We start from the raw sequence: 22,967 nt of genomic DNA, 5'->3' as shown, positions 1-22,967 counted from the left end.
TACGTATTTACAACACCGACTAACAGCGCTATTTACTCAAATATTTCCCCTCCCAAATTGGAGACGGTATTATTGCATACATGAATAGGACATTAAGCCAATCATTGTAGATATAACGAGATTCCAGAAATTGGCGGGGCATCTGCAGACCCATCTTTGTTCACGGAACAGTGGCGAGGCATTTTTGAAGTGTGCGCGCAATTGCCCGCCTGCCAACTGCGTTCGCGATATCTTGGCATATGCAGACCTGCGCGAGACTCGCCCGTCTCCCATCGCGAGATGGGTGAGACAGGTGCACATGCTGAATACGGGAAAGAAATACCTTGTAGAATGAAATTGAATTTTGTCCTAACACCAGAGCTCTGGATTGCAGGTTACAGTGTGCACGGGGGCGTTCTGCCAGATTTTAAAGCGAAGTTTTCTATGCCTCCTCCCTCACCCTTTCCAATTCTGTTGCTGCTGCTGTCACTGCCTTGCCAGCCGCGTCGGTGGGTGGTTTGAGAGCGTGCATAATGAACATGAGAGGGACGCGGGGAAGGCGTGTGCGAGTCGTTTTAGCGAGAACTTCGTGGGCATCGCTACAACACTCTTTGGGCCTCTTTGGCCGTCACAATGCCCACTGAAACACCCTGGCCATCGACACAATGCCCTCTGAAAGACTAACTACGCGTTAGCCACCTCCCCCCCCCCCCCCCTCCGCAAAAGTAGTGCAAAAGGTGCAGAGCTTACTTTTGTACTCACATGCAACAGCGCAGAGGAGAGATAGTATGGTACTAAGGGGAGACAAGAGAATGCTTAAAGCCAACACCCAGACTAAATGCCATCACAGTTCCCACACTTTGCCATGAAATTGTTGTTGTCATTCAATAGCCTTTACCACAGCTGCACCCTCGCCGAGCAAACGGGTTCGGCGATTGTATAGGCGCAGCTATTGAATGGGGACAATAGTAAATTGCTCTGCTAGCGGTAGTTTGAGGGCGACAGTAGTTGGGTTGAAAATGACTTGTCTACCGCATGCACAAAATTCCTCGGTTGTGAATATATCTTGCTCATTACCCGTCAAACTGCTGTTCTAAGCAACTGTAGTAAGACAAAGACCGACATCAGATTATAACAACGACAACTCACGGTGCTGTCCACCAAAGGGGAGTCGTTATATTTGTTCTTCCGTTTGAGTTTTCATCGGCCCCACTCGCTCACCCGCTCTTAAAAAAACAAGAAAAAAAAAGAGAACTGGATTCGCTTCGGTTGCACATTCACGACACCACGCAAAGAAATACTTTTCGTACTTGGAAACTTGAGGTTTTCGGGTAATTCTGTGCATGTGAAATTTCGTGGTATCGCCTATACGTTTAGAAAGCTATTATGCAAGTACTTCTACATCTGTCGTTCGTCCAAGCTATTTAAAATTCGCGTGAGCAAACCAGTTAAGAAATATGAGCATTGTAAACTTTTTAAAAAGGCCAATTAAAGCTTTTTTTCTCTCTTTCTCTTTCTCTGTGCATAAAAGAAAAGACAGACTCGCAAGTACCTCTGCATCCTATGTGATCAGGAAGGGCCACGTCTCTTTACAAATGAACGTCCAAGCAAAAAAAAAATATATATATAGAAAATTAATTCACTTACATGCACTTACCAGCCCACCTTTGCCATTCCATTTCATTTGATATCAGCCAATGTTTTTGCGAATAAATTTCCATTGAACCTACCCGTAAACACAGGAAATGGCTTAGAGGTAGCGTAAAATAAATAGCTTGGAAAGTAATATACACACGTAGTTTTAAAAAAATATTTGTATTTATGCCTTGAAAACGAAACCGAAATTGAAATAACTTCCCCCGACGGGTGTCGCTGCTATCGCCGCTACGTCATTTCCTGCGTCTCGCGGCGGGCCGGCGGGTGCATGTGTGTTTGGTGTGTTCTCCGTGACATTCTTGAAGTTGTGAGTAATTCGATTGTTTTTTGCTGCGTTTAGATTGTACCACCTCGTTGTTTTCGTGTACTTTTGCGCTCATCGACGTGAAGTGAGCGTCCGGAGTGAAGGCGACGCGATTATGCGTGAGAAAGAAAGGCAGCAGCGGCCTACGACATCGGTGTTTCTTTGTGACAGTGTGTTTACTATGCCTACGACGGCCGTCATTCGTGGCGAAAGAGAAAACATCTTCCATTCGGCCTGAACAGTGATGAAGTGGACGTTTTGTGTTTCGGCGGAATGCATCGTCAACATGGTCCATCCACTACGTAAACCAAACGGCGTGCCCAGAGTACACATCGTGACAGCGCTCCACCTTCAAACCGAGGGCCTTTTGCAAGGCGCATGGACTGCTCATATAAAAGGTACGTACGTAGTCACGTTCAGCGTCGCGTTTTTATGGTGCGTCATTGTGGTAGTAATTTTCGCGTAATTTCTTTAAAGGGCAGCACAAGGTGGGTTGGATGCGAGTGTAGTATCTGTACTCCAGGCATAGCCGACGGGCACCGAATGTGAAAAAGAATGTTTCATTGTTCACGTGTCCTCAACTAGAGTTGTAGAGAATTAAGTACTGCTACGCGTCAGTATTCGGCGCAGGCAGGTAAATAATACTTTGGTTTTGACTAATTCGTTCATTCTGTTACAAAAGATGGGCGCAGACTTATACCGGTGTCACAGGGCCACTTTCGATCACGATCGAGCCCATTCTGGATGCAAATTTTCGACCGCGATTGGCTCCCGTCCGCAGATTGTGCAACGAAGCCAAACGCGCCCAGAAATTCAATTCCAGTCAGGATCGATCGCGGGCAAAAGTGTGCAGTGTGAAAACCGTATTAAATGTCGCTTATTTACTTGCACTCATTTGTTTTTTGTTTTTTGTCGGAGGTCACGTGATAGGTAATGGCGCAAGTAGCTTGCAGTGCTCGTGCTTTCATGACTAGAACTAATGCAAAACAAAAGAACCACGACCACCCCGGCTATGTACTAATCCTTCGTTTTAAGTTGTGCTCGTTTGTTCTAGAAGCTCTCATGCTGTTGCGGATGAACGCGTGGTTGCGCTATTTGTTTATAAATTTATCTCATTTATCTTCTTGTCTAAAAAAGTACACCGAGCCTAATCAATTTTTTTCTCGTCCTTGAATTCGTGTCTTGGTTTCACGCAGGCATGCTTATTACTACTACTATTTATGTTTTCTTGTTGTGTGACTGAGCCCTGCCTGAGGCGTCCTGTCAGTGGTCAAAAGTATTTCTGAAATGAATTGCACTCAACGCCCTACGATTATTGTACGTTTCACTACCTTATTTTAATGTCTAGTTATAAAGCGTATGATTATTGTAACTATTCTTGGCCTTTATATATGTATGTGTTAAGCTGGTAAATGCTTAATTGTATTTGCAGCTTTGAGAGGTTCTTTTATTGAGTGGTCAATCTCGAGTGGCATTAATGGTGGGTTGTTTTCTTGTGCTCATGCAGTTACAGTCAACATGAAGCAATTGCATGGGAACCGACTGGCTGTCTTGGGCCTACACATTGCTGAAAAGACTGTGAAGACATCTGAGCTGACAGGTATAATTTTTTCATCACAATTGGCCGACATATTTTTTCCACCATAGGATGAAGACCTCTCCCAGTGAGCTCCAATTACCTCTGTCTTGCGCTAGCGGATTCGAAGTGAAGCCTGCAAATTTTCTGACTTCATCATAGTCTGCTTCTCTACCGTCCTTGACTACCCTTCTCTTCTTTTGCCTTCCATTCTGTAACTTGAATGGTTGAAGAAGGCACTTGGGCTAGTTGGTGCTTATGGCAGACTTGAGACATCAATAACTAGCGTGACAAAGACAACATCAAGAAGCACATAAGACAGAACTCTAGACTTCAACTGAAATTTTTGCTACACAGAAACATGGAATGCACAGAATGTCGACAGACAGAAACAACATAGGAGCTATCGGAACAAATTGATGAACAGGTTAATTTCACTTGCGAACATTCTTGGTAAGAGCCAGAGATGAGTGCTTACACACCTATTTCCCGCTTTTTTGATGCAAAGTGGTTCGTATATTTCCCTATGTACCTGATTCTGGAGCCGCCTGAGCACACGATTGCTTTGAAACTGCTCGGTGCATGAGCACATATGGCGATGATTGGCCATGTGGCCACCAGCCACTAAGGTACTGAAAGTTTCCCTATGTTTCCTCAAGCCAAACAGGTTGGTGTTTAAACGACCGCAGTTGTCAGTGGCTGGTGGCCATCCGGCCAATCATTGCTGTAGGTGCTCATGCACTGAGCAGTTTCAAAGCACTCATCTGCCCAGACGGCTCTAGAGGCAGGTCTACATGAAAATATTCGAAGCACTTTGCATCAAAAAGCGGGTGATAGGTGTGTAAGCACCCCTTCTCTGGCTCTCACCAAAAAGAGTGTTCGTATCTCGAAATGAACCTATCCATCAATTTGCTCCGATATCTCCTTTGTCAGACAGGGAAAGGGAAATATGAATGTTGCTTCCATCCGTCGAGGTCGCATCCCCTGAATCCTATGTTTCTGTGTAGCCAAAATTTCAGTTGAAGCCTAGAGCTCTGTCCTGTGTGCTTCTAGCTGTCGTCCATTGTCTTTTTCGCACTAGTTAATGATGTCTCAAGTCTGCACTACATGGCCTGACCAGCTCCCTTCTTTACTCTTTATGTCAGCTAGGATATCAGCTCCTTCGTCTGCTTTCTGAACCACGCTGCTCTCCTCCTGTTTCTGCTGCCATCAGGATGGGAGTGGACATGACAAATGAAACTGAGTGTCATTTAGACAGAGGACCAGTGAGATTTCCTGTGCTTTACCTTTTGTTGTTGTACATAAAAGTTGAAATTGCACCAACACATCTCTTTCCACCTTGTGATTTTCCCATAGCTGTGACAAATGAATATATAGGATTTAAGAAACTAGAAATGCAGTTTGCCTAAGAAAAAGAATACTTTTGCACTTAAAGGTAACGTGTATGATGCTCTAACTCCTTTGATGCATGTGCCTTGAGAGGTGTTGATGTTGTTCATTTCTTTCAGTAAGCTTTACTTGATGGGTTGGTCTTTGTATAAAGAAATAAGTTCTGAAGAAACCATAATACCTGACAGGCAGAATTGTTCAGGTTGAGTGCCAAGTTTTCTTTCATGACATTTTTTTCAGGCTGTACTAGTTGACCCATGATGTTCAACAGTGCGGGCTTGTACAAAGGACGTCGAAAGCGGCGAGAAATGGAGACAAATGCTATCGCCTCTTTCTCCATCCTTTGTCGAGTTCACATTGTCGAAAGTCCTCGACCAATACCAACTAGCCCGTTTGCGTACCTGTACTAGTTGAGCCATTTCTACTATGGTACTGTAAACCGAATGTGCTAAATTCAAAAGTGGTGCCTTTTCTATCTTTGTACAAGTAAGTGTTTCATATAATAGTTTAAGGCATTATGGTTGATGTCATGTTTTGACACCACCATAACCTCATAAAATATCTTCATGCATGCGAAAGGTGCCTCTTGTACAAGTTGCATGCTGGCCTGATATGGAGTACAAACCTGGCAGGAGGTAGAGCACATGCTGTATTGTAAGCAAGATGCACGATTGCATTTACTTGGCAGTTATCGCAATGTTTTCTGATATTTACCTGCAGGAACATTAGTTATCTCAGCTGCTAAAGACACTGGTAAAGATACATCACTAGACACTGGGAGCAGAAAGAAAATCTGATTTTGCAGTACCATTGAAGTCATGCAACATTATGTCTAACTAAACTGGCAGGGATGCTAGCTGTTAAAAAGAAAGGACTGATTTCAAGAAAATCACGCATTCCTAAATGTGTAAGTGAAATGCTCTATGCTTATAAGCTACAAAAGATTTCCAGGATAAGCAGGCTAGTTACACTGGCCATTTGCTGATTCAATAAGGTTCACTGAAGCTTGTTTTAAAATTCACAGTGTCTTTATACAGGGTGATGATTTTAGGTTTCGTGGAATTTTTAAATATAACCTGTTGCATATAGCATAATTCTAGTCCTTGAGCAGGAATATTCAAACAGGCAGACATATCTTGCACGAGAAATCGAAACACATGTTCAATTAATTACTTCGTGGCACATATAAACAAAGAAAGTGGCTTAACCAAGGGGCCGATGCTTATTAATCTTATCCTAAGAAGCCAGCAAACACTAACACCAAGGACAACTTAGGGTAAATTACTTGTGATTAATAAATGAAATAATGGTGGGGAACGTGGTGGGGAACGAACCCACGTCTTCGCATTACGCATGCGATGCTTTACCAATTGAACTACTGCAGGCGCCTTTTCCCCATCCACTTTCTTCGGTATTTATGTTTCCTAGTAGAACTCTGGGAGTATTTACCAGTGCCACCACATATATGAGGCACATATTGTAATTTACGAATCATAGCCAGTGAGATTACAAGATGCATCCACTTGGAAATCAAGAATGATGCCAGTTTGGAGATATGCACCATCAAACTTGCCGTAAAAATGCACTGTTGTTCCACTTACTTTTTTAACAAAATGTGCTTGTATGCACTGATGCACAAAAGTAACTGGAACACCCTTGTGTAGTGTTCTTTATCAGGGAAATATTCCTAAACTGGTGTCATCCTGGAAGTTCAAGTGCACACGTCTTCCAAGCTCACTGGCTACAATTCGTAAATTGCAATATGCACAGTAAAATAATTAGTTACCAAGTCAATAGTGAAATTTTTAATTAATTGAACATGTGTTTCGATTTCTCATGCTAGTGATTTCTACCTCTTCAAATAATATAGCTCAAGGACAAGAATTATGCCATCTGCCACAGGAAATTTTTAAAAATTCCATAATACTTAAAAATGATCACCCTGTACAATGCTACTACAGTGCTAAACAGCCAGCAGCCTAATCATCACATTTAAGAATGTCGTAACAACACTGACAAGTGCACTAAAGTTTCTGCGTTTCACAGATGAGATGTTGGCCATTAGAATGTTTGATCTTAGTGTAACTCACGATCAGATAAGCAGCAAGATCAAGTAAAAGCAGATGACAAACTTAATACATGAAAGGCTTTAACTGTGCTTTGATTAAAATAGCTAAACTTCTGTTAAGCATGATGCATTCACTGTGTTGTTCCAATTCAAAGCATCTAAATGATCAGATGCTAAAGAGTTCTTGCTCGGAAGATCTTTAGTGAAAACCTCTGTAATAAAAATACCAGCAGGATTATGTGCTTGCTTAGTGGTGATGTCTAAGATGATGTTAAAAGGTGTAGGTAGGGCTTCTAGTAGAGATGCCAAATATTTCTTGGAGAGGGGTTCTTACCAGCCACTGTGTAGGTCATAGATTAAGAAAAAAATAAAGGTCAGCTTAGTGATGCTTAGTATAGTCATGCTTGCATTGTTTGTGATAGTGAGTATAGTGATGCTTGCATTGTTTGCCTGGGAAACCTATAGAACAGCATCGTTAGTGCCTCTTGTTGTTAAAGGAGCAAGCTTCTGTGAAAATGCTGATTTCTACTCTTATTAACAATGTATAATTCTGAGGAGGCAGGCGAAACAACAATGCCATGTGTTATATTAACCGATGAATGTAAGGTCATTGTTTTGGCACGTAAACCCTGCGAATTTGTTTTTGCCTTGTGGCCACCACCTCCTGTGAAATAATGGTTGGCATTTAAACTGTTGGTTTTGGGAACAAGGCATTAATGTCAAAGTACCTCTTGATGGTTACAGTGCAATGCATAGTGAAGCATATGGCTGCACCTTATTTTCAATGTAACTTGCTTGCAGGGAAAAGTTGCAGTGAGATGATGTGGCTTCTCATTGTAAACTTATTGCATAAGAAAGGATTGATATATTTGTAAGCAATTTATTGGGCTCAACACGAGCATCTTTATTTGTGCACATTCTAAGTTGTAGTTTTGGGTCAGATGTCACACACGAAAACAAACTGCCCAGTGTTATTGCTGTAATATGAGGGCGGTTAAGGAAGTAATGCCTCCAAACACACTACTTTGCCAGTAGTACTGCAAACATTTTGGCTCTTTATCACTAATGCACTGATGTTTAAGCTATAGAATGTCACTTGCCTCATCTTCCTATCCCTTCGCGTTCCAAAGTAATCGATGAATGCATGGCATCCAGTGGTGATGTCCGCTTGAAACAGCGGGCTGTAATTGAATTTCTCACTGCTGAAGGTTCTGCGCCCTTCAACATTCATTACCGTCTGAAAGCAGTTTACGGTGATGCCTGTGTTGAAGTCAGCATTGTGTGGAGGTGGGCAAGGACTGGGAAACATCAAAATCCAGCCGCATCAAACGTCCAGGATCAGCACCGAACTGGACGGCCCACAACGGCTTCTGATGCGGATCATCAACATCAGGCAGACGAGTTGAATCGGGTCAATCGCGGGATCAAGCAACACCAGATTGCAACAAACTCGCCATTTCCATTGGTTCAGTGAACCACATAATTAAGAACCTCCTGGGTTACAAGAAGATTTGAACTTGTTCGCAATGCTTCAACTTTTTCATGTCAGTCGTCAGTTGCCATGGCACCCAACAAGTGCAAGTCTTCTTGTAACGCAGGTCTTTAATGATGTGGTTCACTGAGCCAATGGAAATGGTGAGTGTTGTTGCAATCTGGTGTTGCTTGATCCTGCGATTGCCCTGAGTGAACCTATCTGCCTGATGTTCATGACCCTCATCAGAAGCCATTGTGGGCCGTCCATTTCGGTGCTGATCCTGGAGATTTGATGCGGCAGGATTTTGGTCTTTCACAGTCCTTGCCCACCTCTGCACAGTGCTGACGTCAACACAGGAATCCCCGTAAACTGCAGTCAGATGGCGATGAATGTTGATATGCGCACAACCTTCCGCAGTCAGAAATTCAATTACAGCCTGCTGTTTCAACTTGACGTCACCACTGGATGCCATGAATTGCTCGATTACTCTGGAATGAGAAGAGATAGGAATGTGAGGCGACATTCGATAGCATAAACATAAGTGCATCAATGATAAAGAGTTCAAAATGTTTGCAGTAATATCGGCAAAGTAGTGGGCTTGGAGGCAATAATTTCTGAATTGCCCTCATATAATTGTGTAACCTGTCTCTCCTACATTCATGACGTGGCAGAATAAATGCCTTATTCTTTCGAAATAACGATTTCTTGGAAGTAAGCACTATGTGTGCTTGTTTTCTTTATCCTGGTTTTCATGTGATCTTGAAATATTAAAGTGAATGATGCAGGGAAGCGCTGCTTGTCATGTTTCGTGTACTTTTCCTGACATTAAATTGCAACAAATCATTTTGCAGGTAGAAAACAAGCAGATGGCTACAGCGATAAAGGAAGAAATGGTTTCATCTATGATGGCTCGCCTTAGGACATTGGAATGGAGCTACACAAAGGCATCACCAGCCTCGCCTGTGCCCTGGAACATTGGTTTGAATAAGACTGTTCTTCAGTGTAGAACGACCACAAGACTTGTCACCACATACAAGGCATAGTGCAAGCTCTAAATATTGTACAGGTGGCTAGAATAAATGACCCTCCATGCAGTCACTCTTCCTGTATCTGTGGTAAATGGGACCATTTCGCGCAGAACACTCACATGTGATTGTGTTTTCTCTCAAAGTTGCTATGCCATGCGTTTGGAAACACATTACCTATTGTATGCACACCGTACATAACATTTCTGTGTGCTAGCCTGACTTTAGACTTACGAAACATACAATGAAGTGCATGTGTACCCGCTTCAACATGCCGTACTTCAACACCCTTTTAGCAAGGGCTCTTATATTGCTTATTACACCCGATAGGTGAAGGGGTAATATATCCCTGATCACACCCTTACACCCCATGGGTCGAAGGGTAATATTTTGTTCAAAACACCCTCAAGGGATAGGGTGTTATTGGAATATAGAATAACCATCATAAGGGTGTAATTGCCTATAAAACCCACCTTATTCTAGGGTGCTAGGGGGTTAGTTATAGACACTCAAAAAAACCCTTAGGGGTGTAAATTATTTTACAGTGTAGGTGGTCCAAATTATTCCCGCGTCCCCCCATACGGCGTGCATAACGTCGCTTTGGCACGCAATACCGAACAACCTCATTTTATTTTTTACTTTTCTATAGCTATCATATCGACCACTATACCAGATACAAGTATACTGTCAGCAGCAGTCTTCAGCTGTTATCATTGTCAATGTATACTATGTGATTTTTCTCGACGTACGAAACATTATTTATGAATTGGCGCGTTGAAGTAAATTCTAAGATTACGCGAGAAATATAGAACGATATATTGTCGCGGTTTGGTAATAGTGATGAGGTATATTGTTAGAGAATCAATTAAAGGATGGAAGTCTTTATTTGGCGAGCCTGTGCACAGAAAGAAAAGCAACAATAAATGATAAAATAGCGTCAAGCATGAGTCAGACGGCGCTCGTCGAATCTGAACCCCCCATTCAAGAACGCTGGCTATTCATGTGTCACCGCACGTTCCCCGAGCCACCAATGACGTTAGAGCAGATTCGAGATTCTACAACGTTATTCTCTTCGTGCGTGCGATTGGATTAGAAAAGCTGGTTTCGATGTGGAATCGGGAACATTGTGCTCGATATTTCAGCGACAGAAGGCGTGCTTTTTTTGCATGAAGCGATCACATTGTAACGGCAGTAACACCAAGAAAATTGTCACCGCGATCAAAAGTAAATGTAGTACCATGCGACAACTACGCGCGGTTATAGGTTTTTTTCCTGAAATGGCCGCATAAATTGTTGAGCTGTTCAGCACAAAGAAGCCTACTGTAGTTCTCGCTGTTTTCCTTTTCTTTTTTTTAATTATTGTTGTCGCTCACTGAATTTTACCTGTGTGACGACTTCTGTAATTAACCCGCCGTGGTTGCTCAGTGGCTATGGTGTTGGGTTGCTGAACACGAGGTCGCGGGATCGAATCCCGGCCGCGGTGGCCACATGTCGATGGGGGCGAAATGCGAAAACACCCGTGTACTTAGATTTGGGTGCACGTTAAAGAACCCCAGGTGGTCGAAATTTCCGGAGTCCTCCACTACGGCGTGCCTCATAATCAGAAAGTGGTTTTGGCACGTTAAACCCCACAATGTAATTTAAAAATTTTAATTTGTGTAATTAAGATTTCTTTCCGTTGAAATGCAAGAAAATCTTTATCTGCGCCATTAAAAATTCCTGTAGAAACCATCGATAATGATTACCAAAGACACTGTTAGCTTCTGTGAAATTCGCTGGAATTTAGTTGAGCGCCATTTTATTTAAGCCACCTTATGGACGAAGCAAATACAAGCGGGCCGCACATTCGGGAACAGAGTGGCGCTCAGCGCAGGGACGCACGCTGTGACTCCATCACATGACTCACGTGACTCACGCGACGGCGGATTACACTGTATTTGTAACAGGCCGCGGTTTGATTTGACACCATCTCTGGGATCGGTTCACTCTACATTCAGGCTGACTCCGTGATCGACCGACGTTATTCGGCCAGGAACCGAGCACCACACGTGCCAATCTTCGGAGACAAAGGCAAAGAAACTTACGCTTAACTAAAATATTTACGCGCTTAAGTGCTCGTCTACATTTGTTGCAACGAGGCAACAAGCTGTTGCCCTGTGAAATTCGTAAAGAACAGAGCCGGTCACCGGCGTATTTGTAGGGGTGGTACAAATGGCTATACAGGATATCCCAGCTAACTTTAGCCAGAGTTCAAAAATATGCGAATGCCGCGTAGCTGGAAGGAAGCAAGTCATTTTGCGTACATTTGCAGCGTCATTTCACACTTGGAACAACACTCTTATGTATCGGGAGTTTTTCATGTTGCTCTACAAATTTCTCATTGACACTCTTCATCTAATCATAATATTTGTGAAGTTGATTAACTAGTTAGGACTAATTATGTATTTAGGTAGAATGAAAAAAAACAACATAATCTGAGTATCTCCAAGTGACGGCAAACAACATTACCTTGGTTTTGTCCAGCTACGTGGCATTCGCATATTTTTAAACCCTGGCTAAATTTAGCTGGGAAACCCTGTATAAGCCGATTCGTTAGAAGTGTAGCACATCCCGTCTCTTATACCGTCCGCAGCCAGAGAACAACAAACCACCCATCGACTGAAGGATTAGATCGCCGCACAGAAGCTAACGCATAAATCAAGCTCGCCTCCTCGGTCGCTCAAGGCTGCCACGAAGAAACGAAAGAACCGCACTAAGCGGAGACAGGATTAGGTCGTAAAATGGATTATCGCGAAGCGCCATCATTAGGACAGGGTATGCGTGACAAAATTCAGGACAAGAGAGCAACATGCACAAAATTTCGCAGTCTCTCGCTCCGCATGTATGTGTGCCTGGCCGGATTTCCCGCACCGTGCCGTTCCGTACAGCATTACTTTTTTCGCCCGTGAATGAGGGAGCATGTGTGCTTTACGTTTGCGTAAAATAGCGAAAACTCGAGGGGATTATATTCGTGCATATACTTGTTGACCTGATTGTAGATCAGATAGCAAAATCTGCACCTCGCGCGACTTTTGTAATAAAGACGGTCAAACGGAAACTTCATTTTTTCATTATTTCTAAATGCCTGTATGCAGGTCAATTGAATCTCACTTCAAAATATTCTGTATCAAGTTTAGGCCATGTTGGTAGTGCAGGTGTTGTTTTCGTCGCTTATTTTGCCTTGCGGGAGACTCACTCATGCAACCCTCTTAAGAAGAAAGCTTTAGTTTTGGTCTTATGGGATGCCGGCAGGAAATTGCTCGTTTCATTCTGCTACAGTTGCTCGATCAAGAGGCACTTCCGGTGAATATCACAAGATTACCTTGGATTTAGCTGTCAGGTCTAAGAGGACCTGTGTAAGCTAGATATGCGCTATATGCTCATGAAGGCCAAATGTTAATGGCTTCGTAACTTCGTAAGAACAGAAAATTAAAAACAAACTCCATAAAGGCTTTCAGACTGCTGTAATCTCAACTGTGTTAGTTAACATTTGTGTGCGTCCGGAGGCGCGCAATGACTGAATTTCACCCTTAACATTGACGCAGCCGCGACAGAGGCTAACCTCTCGTTTTCGTTATGCTTCCTATCCCCTTTCTCCTTAAATCTGTGTAGGCTTGCCAACTAGACGATAATCTGGTTAACCTGTCCATACTTTCTTCACTTTATGCTTTCTAATGCCGTAGCACTATAAGTGCACTTTACCCACTTTGTAGGTATCCGTAGGGCGAAACAACCCGAGGAATGTTCAACGCACCCGAACGCGTCAAATTATGCGCGAAAGCGCAAGTTTGTAAGAGATACGAGGCATGCAAAGGTACTTTCATAAACCAGAGTGTGGAAGGTCGCCCTAGACGCAGGCGGGCGCCGATGTCGAGTCGTCTAGTGTGCAGCGGACGAAGCGGACGAATCCCGGAGTTTGTGCAGTATAGTAGACTGGGCCACCGTCACACTACGATGGGGCCGACCATCGCCCATGCTGCAAGATGTGTCGGAGAATCTTACAGTTTCATGGCGTTTAATTAAGCGCATCGCGAAAACTTCGCTTTAAATGAATTCCAGCATGTGCACTGGATGTGACGTCGCTGTACCTTATCTCGCAAGCTTACGCTTCTTTAGCCATCGTATAATGCGTGTTAATCAGTGCCACGCAAAGGCACAGGAGAAGTGGTCGTGTGGTGCTCCTGGAGTCTTGAAATACACCATGCTATCGCATACTTTGACAAATAGCGGTACCTGATTTCTGTCCGACTTCTTATCGCTTTTTTATCCATGCCCTCACTCTAACGTCGAGGCTTGCCTTAAAATATCGGATTCTCCTTTTCACCCGCTAGCAACTCAATAATTTGGGCCAGGAAAAGAAGGTAGACCTTGCTGGAAGTCGCAATATTATAGCAGGATATTTCAAGGCCGGGAAATTGAAGGAATCATTGTGGGTGCTTGGCAGCAGTAACAAGCGGGCCACCGGCCGCGCTTCACAGTAGCACAATGCGCGAAACTGTGTAAAAAAATATTATTGCCGTGTGTAACTGTAACTATTACTGTCTCCTGTTCCACGCCGAAGCCGTGAAACACGCTTTTTTTTTTACTCAACGTAATGCGTGCTAATCAGTGCCTCGGAGAGAAAGCACTGATTGTGGGGTGCACCTGGGTGCCTGATATGCATCACAATACATTAGCCGTAATAGTTGGATTGGATTGGATTGGAGAAACTTTATTTATGCCTGCAGTTGGGCGCTCGCGCGCCCCGACGAGGGCCTACGTCATCCTCGAAGTTGCCGTTACTCGGCGCGGGTCTCCGCTCGCCGTTGCCGGCTCGCTGGGTCCGTGCCTTTCGAGCGCCTCGAGGACCTGCTGGACGGCCCAGAGCTGATCGTCTCGGTCGTAGCTCTTTGCGGCTGCCTCAAGCCGCGGTGGGAGTGTTCTTGATTTAGCATCTTCTGGATATTTAATGCAGTCCCCCAAGATGTGCGTGTAGTCTGCGGTCTCCCTCCGGCAGACTCTGCACATATCTGTCGGATATGTCTCGGGGTACATGCGATTCATCAGTTTCGGGCTCGGTAGCGATCCGGTCTGGAGCTGTCTCAGTACTACCGCCTCCGCTCGACTCAGTCTCGGGTGCGGGGGTGGAAGAGTCCTGCGAGCCAAGCGGTAGGCCTTCGCGATTTCATTGTAATCCGTCATGCGGTCCTTAGTTCCGAACCACGTCGGACGGTCTGTCGCCGGGGCGCGGTTGGTTAGCGCTCGCGCCGCGGCGTGTGCCGTCTCATTATGGTTCTCATTGCGTTCCGACGCGTCGCCCGCGTGCGCCGGGAACCACTTGAGTCGTACTTTTCGTTCGTCTAGGTTTACCGCTCGCAGTACGCGCTCAGCCTCCCTGCAGATTTGCCCTTTGGCGAAGTTTCGCACCGCCTGTCTTGAGTCACTCAGCACCGTGTGGCAGTCTGCGTCGGCGATGGCCAGGGCGATGGCTACCTCCTCCGCTTGTTCCGCTTCGGTGCTTCTCACGCTCTCTGCCGTCCTCGTGGCGCCGGTTGACGCCTCTATGACGACCGCTGCGAAGGCGTTCCGTTGGTATTCGGCCGCGTCCACGTACCGCGCGTGTTCGTCGTTGGCATGCTGGTCGATGAGAGCCTTGGCCCTCGCCGCTCTTCTTCCCTTGTTGAACTCGTTGGAAAATGTCTTAGAATCTGTGCAGCCTTCCAAGGCAGTCATATGAAGTCAGCAGACAGATTTGCGACTTGTTCCGAGTTACAAAATGAACCGCTGAAACATTACTCAGGGAAAGAACGAAAGAAAGAAAGAGGCTGAGTGAACAGTGAACACGGATACTGTACTCAGGAATAGGGCTTCATGATTTTAGATAGAATTGATTGATTTATTGATTGATTGATTGATTGATTGATTGATTGATTGATTGATTGATTGATTGATTCCTTTCTGCTTAAGGCCCTTTTCTTCCATGCAAGGTAGCAAACCGAACTTTTTTCATTGCTAACCTGCCGGCTTAACCTTCATTTTTCGCCCCCTGATTGCAAATAAAAGTTGTAGGGGAAAACTTGAGAATGAGCTTTAACCACCTTAGGTAGTCCAACATGCACTTCGGGTAACATTCCGCTGCCGACGGGAGCTGTCGCCGCGACGAAAGATCAAAATTTTTTTTTTATTGCGATAAAGACTTGCCCTTAAGGCATAATTCTCGGTGCGTATATGTGTATTATATGTGTGCTGTGAGGCCTGTGTTGTGTATAAATTGAAGCAGTGTTTTGTGGAACCTGTTGTCATGTATCCAGCGGTGATAGGTGGTTGTCACACTGTAGCGGAGGCCGGCTTGCAGTAGGAGACGCGAGCTTTCCGATTTTAAACCAGTATATGTCCATATTAGGTGGTATGCATCTGCTTTCATCACAGGAACGGAGCAGTATGGACACGTAGCACCAAGTGGTAAATGTGACCAGTTCCACCTTGAGATAACAGCCGGTGTAAGGGCCACCCCGGCCCGAAGCCTCCTAAGCACAACTTCCTCCGCCCTAGTAAGGTGAAAGGGGAGGAAGCAGACACATGGTGGGATAAGAGCGCGTGTGTCTTGCCGGAGAAAATTTTTACGGGCTCAGAGCGAGTTAAGAGGTTGAGGTGGGAGGGGAATAGGCGGAAGATCACGATTAGGAGGGCAGTGTGCCTGTTGGTCAGCAGCATTGTTGTGAGGGTTCGCTGAATGGCCTTGAATCCAGTGTACCTTGACGCAAGTAGCTGTTTTACTATTCATAGTGTGTATTGTCTCGCAGGTTTCCATCACCTTATCAACCTTCTCGAGTTCCTGAATAGCCGCTAAAGAATCAGTGAAGATATCTAGTTGCTTGATGGTAGGCAGCTTAGATGCCGCATCTTGCACAGCGTCGTGGATGGCTTGAAGTTCCATTACTAGAGCGCTGGCTTCCATAGATAAATAGCGCTGGTGGCCGATGATGAAATTATGCGTAGTACTCAGGAATGATGACCTTCCGCCGTCTGGGAGAATGGCAGCATCCGTATAGACTTTGCAGGTGTTAGCGCATGATGCATCGACGATATTGTGTTCGTCAATGATACCTGTTGTATCGCTGCGTCGTAACTTCGTTGACTTATTAGTTGTGATGCTGGTGAATTTCCAGGGAGGCATTGGATAGGGCTGATTGTCAATCCGAGAGCCGCGTTGAAAATGAGCATGCAACGCAGCGACAGCCGGAATAAGTTGCTTTTTTATTTCACGTGCTTTTTCACGTTGCAAAATTAGCTCTGGAACATGAAAAAGCACGTGAAATAAAATAAGGATGAAATATGCAGCCTATATAAAGCTTAGCAGAAGAAGGACATGACCCCTCCGCAGCAGTTCAATTGTACTTTGTTTCATGACGGCTATTCTGCTGACGCTGTTGAGCAACTCGTTTCTGCAAAACTCATACGTTATGGTCACCCTTTGCACGTTTCTCCTTCTCGCAGACTACAGCTGCCTGGACATCAGGTGATCGCCATCGGCCCGGATAAGCGACGTCGCGAAGCGCCTCTAGTGAAAAGGAACCAAGCCAAGGAACAAAGAAGGAGCGAGCGCATTGCCCATCATGACGACACCGCCAGCCACCGTTCGACGTCTATCAAGCGTCGTTCGCTGAGCCCGTATAGAGAGATAGTATAGGGAAACGGTGACACACACTGGCGATGGTGACCCGTGCCTAGCGCAAGCCCGTGACCGGAACGCTCGACGCCGCCTCAGAACTGTGTTGCGTGTGCCTTATACGTGGTTCGGAGGACGCCGCGCTGTGATTGGTGCGGACCTGGCGGTGCGTGTGTGTGTACGCTGCTCCGTCATCCCCGTTTTCCTCGCTCCTCTTTTTTTTTTCTCTCTATTGCGAGTGCCCAGGGCGAGTGGATGGAAGTGGCACCGTGGTGTTCGTAGCGGTAATTGGATGCGATGTGCAGCGAAGCGGCGTGAAACAGAGGGCACCGCCTCAGGCTGCGGTGAGGCGGCGCCTGCGTTTCTCGGCAGAAATAATTGACGTTGAAAGTGGTTCTGTGCAGCCTTCGGCAAATTTTTCTCCGTACGTCTACTGGTTGTACCCAGGTCTGACTGGACTTGTTGGCCAGCTATATACAGTCAGGAATACAGCGCAATCGCTGACAGTTCTGCCATTCGTGCGCTGCGAGCCGGTTTGCACTTTGTACGAAGCCTTGCAGAGCTAATCGTGTGTTCTAAATGTTGAGTACTAATCAACATTTGAGCTTCAGCAAGGGCACTCGAGTTGCATAAACATGACTAGCTAGCAAAAAAGAAAAAAATGTGCGCTATTCATTTGAAGCTTCGATGTTTTCAGCTAACCTCGCGTGAAGGAGCACAAGCAGGCAAGAGCTCCCACGAACAGTTTCAGCGGACCACCTCCTCTTCTTATTGAAGCAATGACATTTATTTTTCCGATAGAAAGCTGTTTTGATTGTAGGAGGGGTGCAAATTCAATTAGGACAGCTCTTCACTGAGTTTAAATTACCCCAACGTGTCTACAACATAAAGCACGTTTCTGAACATTTTACTTAGTTTTCGGCGCCATCATAGCGTGATCGTATAATAATAGAGACTATATTTTAATGGAGCCAAAGCGACTCAATGTATATAACACGCTAGATGTAAAGTGTATAAATGATGTTGCCTAACCAAACTGTCGTTAGATCTCTCTAATGGCGACGACAACGTGTGACTCTTCCCATTTGAGGTAGAGTTTCAAGCGCATGGGGAATTCGTCTTAGTCATACAAGGCATTTTTATCGAAAGCCGTGCCGTGACATCTTCTTGATATTGACAGGATATGCATAAATCGAGTGTTATCCTGTTGCCTCCATTTGTTACAGCACTTGGGCATTGATACGATCTCGATCGGGTGAGGTGGGCCTTCGCCGCAAGAATCGGGAAACAACGACGAAGCCGAGCATCGTGATGAGGAAAAAAAAATTAGAAAATAATGTATTCACTTCATTGGTACATGGTTGGGACTCTCATCCGAGTCTGATCGGTTCTGATCAAACGCGGGGGCCAGGACGGCCTTAAATAACCCCTCTTTCCTTCGTTGAGCGAATCCACTAGCCAATCGCAAATGCCGAATCGTTCACCCCCTCTGTCGCCCCTCACTGGTCGTCACCGTGATGTTCGCGGTGCTCATGTCTTCAACGAGCTGCTCGTGTACATGGGGCACCTGTCTCCAACATGTCACAATAGGAGGCAACCACCGGTCGTCGATGCTTTCCCCCGGCAGTTTTCGACAAGGACCCTTTCATCAATAATTGGCCATTTCGCGACGGTCAGGAGGGCAACGCTGCTGTCTCGAAGCCAAGTGAATGATGAGGCGTGAACATCAACCGGGACAGCTGCTTGTTGCTGGTGGAGCATCCCTCCATCGCCAAGCATGGTAGTCGACGGCTTCTTGGAAAACTTAGGTCGATCATAACAGCATGTTGTAAACATGTCTAAAAAACTGAACAATCAAACAATTGGACCAGCTCTAAGAAGCGACTGGATGAACCGAAAAAAAAAAAGAATTAGGCTGCGTGACCAACTATCAAAAAAAGAGCGAGGGAGAAAGCAGTTCGATATAGCTGCAACTAGTTTTCCAAACAACTAAATCAACGAGCCAGTGACCTATAGCAGACGGCGACTCAAATGTTGGAGTGTTTGTTCAGAAGTTATCTAGTCTCATTTGACCCCCTGCTTTGATTCACATGTTGATTCACACAAGAAACATGTTGAAACAGTGCCAGAAGATGCGAGTTAAATGCTTGTGTTTCCATTCTCATTTGTATCCTTACGGGAACAATACGGAAATATCAACGCTAGTCCTACTATTTCGTGTTATTCTTATTATTTATAACCTAGCGAGGGCCGCCTCGCAGCGTACGCCTCGTCCGTGTGGAGCAACGGCGTCAAGCGCCCGATATCATCGTCTCTCCGGTGTGATCGAAAGTCTCTTATACACTGAAGTGTGCGCGCTGGGTGTGTGTGATATCAGAGTCGTCTAGTGACGTGGTACAAGCTGCGTACGCGTGAGAGTGCTGTGCGGTGCTACTGCACATGTGTATCAGCGCGAATGAATGAAGAAAGAAAGAAGATAAGCCAGGGCGAAAAGCATGCACGAACCACAGAGGCAAATGCTTGGACGCCATTGTGTTCTTCGGGACCGTTATCACCGGTTCGGTTGCATTTTTTTTTTCTTATTTTCGTTGCATTGAAGAGTTTACCCTCCGTACGGGTACATAAGCTGTTTCATTCTTTAGAGCGTCCACCCTATTCCCACCTCACAACAAGGTATAACAGCGTGGCCAATCGTCTCGTAATTCCCTCCTTAATCGTCTTTCCTTATCGTTCATGTCACAGCTGGGTGCTCTGTTTTGGGTTTAAATACCCCTATCTAGTCAATCCACAGCGGTTCGAAAGAACTGCGCATGGTTTAGTCATTGACGCATGCCACGAATGCGTGTTTTTGTCACGCTTACGCACCGGCAACGAGACGCGCCCGCCATATTTGTTACTGCATAATATGGAAATTTAGCCAGCTGTTGATGGTGCACGCATAAACAAACAAAACAAGAAGCAGTGCGCTGAATGCAACTTGCATAAGGTTGCGTGCTCTGCTCGGAAAGGAAAACGAAAGCTTCCAGCGCGGATCGATAGTCTAGTCAATAAAATTAATCTATGCGCATCCATAAAACGGGGCTCCTCGGGAATTCGGTCGGGGCACGGCGAATAACTAAGGGGCGACGTGAATATCGAAGAACCGTATGTTTTTTTTTTTTTTTTCGTTGTAGACGCGTTGATAACAAACGATCTGCTGTTTCGTGAACCGCGTAGTGGAGGAAGCAAAGAAGTAATCTTTTGCGTTTAGCTTCTCACGGTGCTTGTTATATATATATATATATATATATATATATATATATATAAAAAGCTGCCTGAAAAATCCGCTGCGCACAATCCTTGCGCAGAGCGCGCGGCGTGTGATGAATTTGTTGATTACTGCAGTTTGTTGAGTATGTTCGCAGTGGCACAATTTCCTATATACTAACTTCACCATTTTCGCACGTTCGATGGTAGGCGCGAAGCCGAGGTTAAAAGCACTGCTGCTGCCGATGATGATGGGAAGGCCGAGTAACAACGGAGGCATCCCTGCTTAACGTATGAAAAACAGTTCTAGTTTAATTATTGAACAACCAACGCCGGCGCACCATCGCTAATGACCAAAACTGCTCGGCGTTCAACTGTGCCACATACATAGAGTGTGCCCTTGATGCAATCACAAGCTTATAGCGTAGATTATGCTGTTTTGATTCTGCAATCCGACATGTACAGTGTTCTCGTTTTCGAGAGAATAAGAACGTTGTTTCGTACAAGCTTCGCCGTTGCCTGTTGAAAGCGTATGAGAGATTAGTTTCTTGCATTTTGACGTGCTACGGATGTCGTGCACATTCCACTGAGCATGCTGGCACTGATTCAGTCTCTAGGCTGAGGATATTCACTTACTGCGATTTATAGAACCGTGAAAACTGCCTATCGGGAAAGAAGTTAACGGACGCCGGTACTTATTTAGAGTTTCTTTTCGCATTTAACAATTACGGGCGGCATCAAAACGTCTTCAAGTGTCTTGGAATAATGGCAGTATACCATCGGGCTAGCGGAATGCGCACTCCGTGTTGCTCAAGGTAGCTAAACAGTAATTTATTTCCCCTGCGCGTGCAGATGTTGACATCTGTTCGAGCGTCACTTATTTAGGCGGGACCGAAGAGACCGTGTCAACGAATAAAAAGGAATAAAAAAAGCATGTGACTGACGGTCTACAGTGAAGTCTCATGGGGGACATATTGTGCTACTGTTCTGTAGCGCCACGCGAACGAAGAGCATCTGTCAAAAAAAATAATAATAATAATAAAGAATGTTGACGCGAAGGTGTTGTGTGATTGTCTGCGCAAATACATGAATGTGCACAATGGGCTTTTATGGACGCACCACATCGCTGTTTACCCAACCACTCTGAAAACACCGCGTGTGTGTATCTTACAAAAAGAAAAAAACGGAGAAATCTAATAAAAAATATCAGTGCATTTCAGCCTTCTGATTGAAAATGTCCTGTCTGTGTTTGTATTGGTGCGTGAGTGTCCTTCTTTTCTGTTTCTCTTTCTTTCTTTCTTTCTTTCTTTCTTTCACAAGTGCGTAGTGGCTCGAATACCAAGACGTTATGAGGCGCAGGTAAGTGCTGCAAACTAAAGTAAGGAAAAAGAATAATAAAGAAAGTATCTCAAAATTCTCACCGATTTCATTATGTGTGCGAAAGGACACAATAGGACTTAGGACATATACGAAATCTGCTTTGGCAATTGTCGTCTGTTCGCATATTATTTGCTTTGTTCTCACTCAATACATTAGAATTCTTGTATGATTGCTATATTTGCTTTCCGTTATACATTGATTGGTGTGGAAAGATTAAGGCAGAGGGTACCTCGGTTACTCCATTGTTATAGAGCAAAAAGTGAGCAACTAAACGATAATACTAAAATAAATAAATGAATTTGTTAACAGATAAGTACGCACACACACACACACACGCGCTCGCATATATATATATATATATATATATATATATATATATATATATATATATATATATATATATATATATATTGCCGCGACGCCATCTGTGCCCACCCACACTAACGACGATGACGACGACCTCGAGTGTGCAAGCGAGGTCGTAGAGATGAAGCCTGAACTGAACGCTTGTTCTAATTTTCTCAATTAAATACGGCTCTCCGCTCCTGCCTTAAGTGAGCCGTGACACTGGTGGACGTGCGGGGTATCGCATCATCGCCTAATGATAGGGACGACTCCTGCGAGTAGCCCAGCATCCAGCCCTTCAAGACATCATCCACGCGTGGAGACACCTGTGCACCGCGCAAGCCGCCGCCTGCAAGGTCTGTGCCCGGAATTCGGTCTCTTGCAAGAAACTTTGTCAGCGACCTCACCGACTCAGGAAATGGCGCTTGCAAGTCCAACGCAGGTGACTGTTCAAAACAATCTAGTCCCCACAAGCTACCACAGTGGCACATATGAAGACGCCGAAGACTTGCTGGACCAGTACGAACGCGTAGCTAAGGTCAGCCAGTGGCATCCGGACCACAAGCTTTCCAATGTGTACTTCGATCTGGAAGGTAGGGCAAGGATGTGGTTCCAAAACCACGAGGCACATTTGACAACGTGGGACGAATTTTGCCGTCGGCTACTTGATACCTTCGGAAGCACTGATCGCCGGGATAATGCACAACGCCTTCTCGAGTTGCGCATTCAGAAGCCCAACCAAAGTGTCTCCATGTTTGCCGAGGATATGTTTCGTTTGTTTCGCCGCGCGGATCCCAACATGTCTGATTCGAAGAAGCTGAGCCATCTCATGCGCGGC

The 22,967-nt window shown here is 45.1% G+C and overlaps 1 protein-coding gene and 1 long non-coding RNA gene across 2 annotated transcripts in view; both read left to right on the top strand.

Moving 5' to 3' along the window:
- LOC126541755 (hemicentin-2-like) overlaps positions 1 to 21,639 on the top strand; it is a 317,951-nt gene extending 296,312 nt beyond the window's left edge. Inside the window, exon 12 of the mRNA XM_050188683.3 lies at positions 16,987 to 21,639. Within this exon, the coding sequence (XP_050044640.1) occupies positions 16,987 to 17,012 (26 nt within the window). The 3' untranslated portion in view covers positions 17,013 to 21,639. The remainder of the gene's footprint in view (positions 1 to 16,986) is intronic.
- Positions 272 to 9,545, top strand: LOC126541769 (uncharacterized). The gene is made up of 3 exons (XR_008614818.2): positions 272 to 2,337; positions 3,447 to 3,539; positions 9,298 to 9,545. It is a non-coding gene; the product is annotated as an uncharacterized lncRNA (long non-coding RNA).
- Positions 21,640 to 22,967: the final 1,328 nt, after the last annotated feature.

The sequence above is a fragment of the Dermacentor andersoni genome, chromosome 2 (genome assembly GCF_023375885.2).
Source record: "Dermacentor andersoni chromosome 2, qqDerAnde1_hic_scaffold, whole genome shotgun sequence".
NCBI classification, from domain to species: Eukaryota; Metazoa; Arthropoda; class Arachnida; order Ixodida; family Ixodidae; genus Dermacentor; species Dermacentor andersoni.
Note: the sequence above shows the minus strand (reverse complement) of the source record. Positions and strands in the feature narration are given on the sequence as shown.